This window comes from Heterodontus francisci, chromosome 7, assembly GCF_036365525.1.
Source record: "Heterodontus francisci isolate sHetFra1 chromosome 7, sHetFra1.hap1, whole genome shotgun sequence".
Taxonomy (NCBI): domain Eukaryota; kingdom Metazoa; phylum Chordata; class Chondrichthyes; order Heterodontiformes; family Heterodontidae; genus Heterodontus; species Heterodontus francisci.
Genome location: NC_090377.1, coordinates 15,374,373 through 15,381,515, shown reverse-complemented (window position 1 = coordinate 15,381,515; position 7,143 = coordinate 15,374,373). Strand labels below are relative to the sequence as shown.

General features: G+C 45.7%; 1 protein-coding gene across 1 annotated transcript in view; it reads right to left on the bottom strand.

The window, feature by feature from the left end:
• Positions 1-992, bottom strand: part of arhgef49 (Rho guanine nucleotide exchange factor 49) — a 36,230-nt gene extending 35,238 nt beyond the window's left edge. Inside the window, exon 1 of the mRNA XM_068036258.1 lies at positions 1-992. This exon is cut by the window's left edge and continues 909 nt beyond it. Within this exon, the coding sequence (XP_067892359.1) occupies positions 1-992 (992 nt within the window).
• Between the last annotated feature and the right edge of the window lie 6,151 nt (positions 993-7,143).

The following is a 7,143-nucleotide window of genomic DNA, read 5'->3' as shown; positions in this document are numbered from 1 at the left end:
CTCACCATTTCGCCATGCCGCGTTGAGCATCCGGACTTGCAGTGTCCGCAGTTCTCTCTTCCTGCACAGTCCTTCCAAGCAAGCTCCCTGAGCAAGGCATGAGGCCGGACAGGTTTATTAAGCTCTGTGGTCTTGTTGCTCTGAAGCCTAAGCTTTTCCTTCAGCCCCTTTTTGGCGTCACCATTCAGGACCTTCTCATTCATCGTTGGGAAAAGACACTGCGGCACTTTGGCAAATGGCGGCAGGTGCCTCCCCCTTGGTGTCCTGGAATGAGGGCTGAGGGGCAAGTGCCCACAAGCGTTTATCAGGCTGTCAATGCCCGGGTGCTCTGTTGAAATCTCATACCAATTGCTCGTCGTCTGGCAGTGAAAAACAAACTCACTCTCCACGCCCCGGCAAGGGGGGCTGAGTGGGCGCCTTTTGCCTTCAGTGACTGTGGCCCAGTGAAGGTTCTCCAAACTCCTGTACAGCCTGGCTCCCGGGCTCACCGCCACGCAACTTTCCGCGCAAGTCAAGGCCGGGAAACCTCCGGGCCTCACATGGCACGGGTGCTCCGTTGTCAGGTGACAATACGCCGGCTGCGCGGTGGAGCCTGAAGAGCCCATCAGGCCCATGTCATTCAGGGAAATGCCATCCTGGCAACAGGGGATGGCCCGACTCTCGTGCACGCTGGCGGTGTACGTCATAGCGACTGCCCTCGGGAAGGTGTGGTCTGGCTCCAAGATGGGGAAGTGCACTTGCAAATCATCAGAGCAGTGACCAATGTCCATGCCACAGAGAGCAGGTGAGGCTGCGGCTGCTGGGAAGTCACATGATTTGGTGTTCACTTCTGGCATGGAGAATGTGCATACAGAAACCTCCATGTATCTACTGTAGAGAGCAGACTGAATATCCTGCCGGAGAGACACAGAGAGGCTATTACAATTGTCCTCATTGACTTCATGCAACACAAAGCAGAATAAGATTAGGCTTTGGGCTTCACAACAGACCATGTGTAAACTGAAACACTATTTTCTGGTAGAGTGCTATGTTCAATCATTTCCGCTATCTGGATTGTTGACGTCCCATATAATATCAGATTAATATATCTATAAACTATCTGAATCTTTTGATTGAATTCCAGTCTGTAGCTCACTCCAAATTATCCTTTATATTGATACGAGTGCTTCTTTTATTGGTTAAATTTTGAGAACTTGTTTTTTCAAACTGAAGTAAGGATTCCATAGACGCTGGATTTCGTGGGGTTGTTTTTAAAAAAAGATCATCAGAAGGTCTGCTAGTCTTGGCTTGTAAAAACAGTTACTGGAAGGCACCTGTTTTCAGATAAATACCCATTGGGGTTTTTTTTGACTTGGGGAAGATGTTGACAGAGAAGTGATAGGTCACGATTTATAGGGCTTAGGAGGCTTGACTTCTGAGATGTTTTTGGTTTCACTTTGGACAGGCAGTTGGAGTATGGACAGAGTTTTGAAAAGGAGTTAAACCTGCCAAGGAGAAACTGCAACTCAGCCTGTTCCAGCTCTTTGAAAAAGCCTGCCAGTTTTTCCATCTCTTTAAGAAGCCCTGTGAAGCAAGTATAAGGAACAGATTGCAACTCCTGTTGCTGCATTTCTCCTGGAAAGCCTGCCCAAACTGATCTTTAATGTCACCTGAAAAGAACCATTCTAGGAAGATACCAGTGACAGCTGTCTATGCATATTTGGGACGCCAATCCGGGAGAAAAAGGACATCTGACATCTTTCCATATCTTCTCTTTTTTCTTCAAGAATTAGCAAGTATTTGGCCAAAGTATTCCTTTTTGCCTTTTTTTTTTAGTAATAGAGCTCTAAAAAAGCAAATCTCTTTATTTGTTTGGTTATAAAGTATGTGTGTGAGGTAAAAAGGGAATTTTCATATTTCAATCTGTGTATTAATGCTTTGCTACGTTACTGGTTAGAACTTGTTTTATAATAAACTGATAATTTTTTTGATTCTTAAAGAAAACTGGTTAGCATTTTATTTAAGGATAAAAATAGAGTCTATGATTGACCATATCAGTAACTAGGAAAAGATTTAAATATATGTTGTGACCTATGGAGAAGTGGAACTAGAGAAACAGTGCACTCCTCCCACCTCGGTTGTAACAGTGTAAACCACACAAGCTCCTCAATTAGATTCCAGACTATAATTCACTCCCAGGTATCCATTATTCTATATATAAACCACCTGAACCCCTCAATTAGATTCCAGTCTGTAATTCACTCCCGGGTATCCATTATTCTATATATAAACCACCTAAACACCTCAATTAGATTCCAGCCTGTAACTCACTACTGGGTATCTGTTATTCTCTATACTATCAATTAGCAGGTTCTCAGTGGTGGACTTTTCTGATCCTAATCCTTTCACAATAATATGAATGCAAGATAATCCAGAGAATGCAGCCTCACTATATCGCAGTGTTGAAAGGATTTCTCTCACCCCTTGTTGGTACAGAAGGGGAGTGAGTCAGGAACTCTGTTGTTGCACAGGTAAGTGACAGGACAGCTTACCTTATGATGTACTTTCAGATCAACTCACCCCATTTTCTTTGCGTCTGTCCACTAGTTCCTCTCTTGTGATTGTGTGGCTCTCGGGTTACTTACTGGTTGCACCTTGAAGGTGGCTCTCACTAAAGCTTTGCTCGCTTCTGAGGAACTTGCTGAGCTTAGCAGCTACGTTTCAGCAGAAATAAAAGCACTTGATCCAAGGCAGGAAAAGTGTAGGTTTAGAGTTTCAGACAACCTGGAAGAGAGACAGGAAAGGACAAAGCTCAGACAAGTTTCACAAGCAAATTGAACCAGGTCACAACTTGCTCTTTAACCTTTAGCATGACACTAAGCTACTAAGTATCATCACCTCATTCCATGACAATATGAAAGGCACAATTCAACATGGCGGCTCCTCATCAGACCCCTTTCCTATCCTGAGTGGCGTGAAACAGGGCTGTGTTCTCGCACCCACACTCTTTGGGATTTTCTTCTCCCTGCTGCTTTCACATGCGTTCAAATCCTCTGAAGAAGGAATTTTCCTCCACACAAGATCAGGGGGCAGGTTGTTCAACCTTGCCCGTCTAAGAGCGAAGTCCAAAGTACGGAAAGTCCTCATCAGGGAACTCCTCTTTGCTGACGATGCTGCTTTAACATCTCACACTGAAGAGTGCCTGCAGAGTCTCATCGAAAGGTTTGCGGCTGCCTGCAATGAATTTGGCCTAACCATCAGCCTCAAGAAAACGAACATCATGGGGCAGGACATCAGAAATGCTCCATCCATCAATATTGGCGACCACGCTCTGGAAATGGTTCAAGAGTTCATCTACCTAGGCTCAACTATCACCAGTAACCTGTCTCTAGATGCAGAAATCAACAAGCGCATGGGAAAGGCTTCCACTGCTATGTCCAGACTGGCCAAGAGAGTGTGGGAAAATGCCGCACAGACACGGAACACAAAAATCCGAGTGTATCAAGCCTGTGTCCTCAGTACTTTGCTCTATGGCAGCGAGGCCTGGACAACGTATGTCAGCCAAGAGCGACGTCTCAATTCATTCCATCTTCGCTGCCTCCGGAAAATACTTGACATCAGGTGGCAGGACCGTATCTCCAACACAGAAGTCCTTGAGGCGGCCAACATCCCCAGCATATACACACTACTGAGTCAGCGGCGCTTGAGATGGCTTGGCCATGTGAGCCGCATGGAAGATGGCAGGATCCCCAAAGACGCATTGTACAGCGAGCTCGCCACTGGTATCAGACCCACCGGCCGTCCATGTCTCCGCTTTAAAGATGTCTGCAAACGCGACATGAAATCCTGTGACATTGATCACAAGTCGTGGGAGTCAGTTGCCAGCGTTCGCCAGGTGACTTAATAGAGACATATAAGATAATCAGAGGGTTAGATAGGGTGGAGAGTGAGAGTCTTTTTCCTCGGATGGTGATGGCAAACACGAGGGGACATAGCTTTAAGTTGAGGGGTGATAGATATAGGACAGATGTGAGAGGTAGTTTCTTTACTCAGAGAGTAGTAGCTGCAACAGTAGTGGACTCGCCAACTTTAAGGGCATTTAAGTGGTCATTGGATAGAAATATGGATGAAAATGGAATAGTGTAGGTCAGATGGTTTCACAGGTCGGCGCAACATCGAGGGCCGAAGGGCCTGTACTGCGCTGTCATGTTCTATGTTCTAAAGAGCTGGCGGGCAGCCATAAAGGCGGGGCTAAAGTGTGGCGAGTCGAAGAGACTTAGCAGTTGGCAGGAAAAAAGACAGAGGCGCAAGGGGAGAGCCAACTGTGTAACAGCCCCGACAAACAAATTTTTCTGCAGCACCTGTGGAAGAGCTTGTCACTCTAGAATTGGCCTTCATAGCCACTCCAGGCGCTGCTCCACACACCACTGACCACCTCCAGGCGCTTACCCATTGTCTCTCGAGATAAGGAGGCCAAAGAAGAAGAAGAAGAAGAAATGGCGGTCTTACTCAGGATTAGTTGCTGACAGTGCTAAGGGGTCCTTGTGAACACCAAAGTGCTGGTGTTCACAGAGCCCTTATTAACCCTTTGAGTATTCTAGACGGATAGAACTGAAAAACAGAAATTATGTGATACTTTTACAGGACCCTTTGTTATGCCACAATGGGAGCACTGTGCACAATTCTGGTCTCCATGTGACAAGAAGCTAATAGAGGCACTGGAGAAGGTGCCTAAAAAAGATTTCCAAGGATGATAACCAGAACTGAGATGTTATACCTATCAAGAAAGGTTGAAGAGTCTGGGGCTCTTTTTTAAGAAAAGAGAAGGTTGAGAGGTGACCGGATAGAGAACTTGAAGATGAAGAAAGGGTTTGATCGAGTAGACAGAGAAAATGTTTCCACTTGTGGGGCAGACCAGAATGAGAGGCCACAAATATGAGCTGCTCATCAGTAAATCCAGCAGGAAATTCAGGAGGAATTTCTTTCTCCAGAGAGTGGGGAGAATGTGGAACTCACTACTACAAGGAGCAGTTGAAGCGAATAGTATAGATGGATTTAAGGGGAAGCTAGATAAAAACATGAGGGAGAAAGGAATAGAGGTTAAATGAAGAGGAGTGGGAGGAGGTTCATGTGAAGAATGGACCAGTTGAGCCGAATGGCTGATTTCTCTGCTGTACATTCTTTGGAATGCAAACCCTCGAAAGAGGGGGAGAAAAGCTTACAATGACATCACGGGAAATCTGCAAGGTGATTGGTTGGGTAAGTAACAACCATTAGTGCATTTAAATAGCTTTTAAAAAATCAGGGGAAAGTTTCTTCTAAAAATAAGTGATAAGGTGAGTACTACTAAAGTGTGTTTTTTTTAGTGTCATTAGTGTAATTTGTTAAGGACTTTAGATTGTAGTGGGTAGTGTTTGGAGTAGAACAAAGCCCCGACTGTAATTTGTATTTTTTTATAGGGAGTAACTAATTAATCTAAAGGTAAGTCATGACACGAGAGCTCGCACCCGTGATATGCTCCTCCTGCGCAATGTGGGAAATCAGGGATGCTTCCAGTGTCCCTGACGACCATGTGTGCAGGAAGTGTATCCATCTGCAGCTACAGGCTACCCGCATTACAAAAGAACAAAGAACAAAGAAAATTACAGCACAGGAACAGGCCCTTCGGCCCTCCAAGCCTGCGCCGATCCAGATCCTCTATCTAAACATGTCGCCTATTTTCTAAGGGTCTGTATCTCTTTTCTTCCTGCCCATTCATGTATCTGTCTAGATAAATCTTAAAAGACGCCATCGTGCCCGCATCTACCACCTCCGCTGGCAACGCGTTCCAGGCACCCACCACTCTCTGCGTAAAGAACTTTCCATGCATATCCCCCCTAAACTTTTCCCCTTTCACTTTGAACTCGTGTCCTCTAGTAATTGAATCCCCCACTCTGGGAAAAAGCTTCTTGCAATCCACCCTGTCTATACCTCTCATGATTTTGTACACCTCAATCAGGTCCCCCCTCAACCTCCGTCTTTCTAATGAAAATAATCCTAATCTACTCAACCTCTCTTCATAGCTAGCACCCTCCATACCAGGCAACATCCTGGTGAACCTCCTCTGCACCCTCTCCAAAGCATCCACATCCTTTTGGTAATGTGGCGACCAGAACTGCACGCAGTATTCCAAATGTGGCCGAACCAAAGTCCTATACAACTGTAACATGACCTGCCAACTCTTGTACTCAATACCCCGTCCGATGAAGGAAAGCATGCCGTATGCCTTCTTGACCACTTTATTGACCTGCGTTGCCACCTTCAGGGAACAGTGGACCTGAACACCCAAATCTCTCTGGACATCAATTTTCCCCAGGACTTTTCCATTTACTGTATAGTTCACTCTTGAATTGGATCTTCCAAAATGCATCACCTCGCATTTGCCCTGATTGAACTCCATCTGCCATTTCTCTGCCCTACTCTCCAATCTATCTATATTCTGCTGTATTCTCTGACAGTCCCCTTCACTATCTGCTACTCCACCAATCTTAGTGTCGTCTGCAAACTTGCTAATCAGTCCACCTATACTTTCCTCCAAATCATTAATGTATATCACAAACAACAGTGGTCCCAGCACGGATCCCTGTGGAACACCACTGGTCACACGTCTCCATTTTGAGAAACTCCCTTCCACTGCTACTCTGTGTCTCCTGTTGCCCAGCCAGTTCTTTATCCATCGAGCTAGTACACCTTGGACCCCATGCGCCTTCACTTTCTCCATCAGCCTACCATGGGGAACCTTATCAAACGCCTTACTGAAGTCCATGTATATGACATCGACAGCCCTTCCCTCATCAATCAACTTTGTCACTTCCTCAAAGAATTCTATTAAGTTGGTAAGACATGACCTTCCCTGCACAAAACCATGTTGCCTATCACTGATAAGCCCATTTTCTTCCAAATGGGAATAGATCCTATCCCTCAGTATCTTCTCCAGCAGCTTCCCTACCACTGACGTCAGGCTCACCGGTCTATAATTACCTGGATTATCCCTGCTACCCTTCTTAAACAAGGGGACAACATTAGCAATTCTCCAGTCCTCCGGGACCTCACCCGTGTTTAAGGATGCTGCAAAGATATCTGTTAAGGCCCCAGCTATTTCCTCTCTCGCTTCCCTCAGTAACC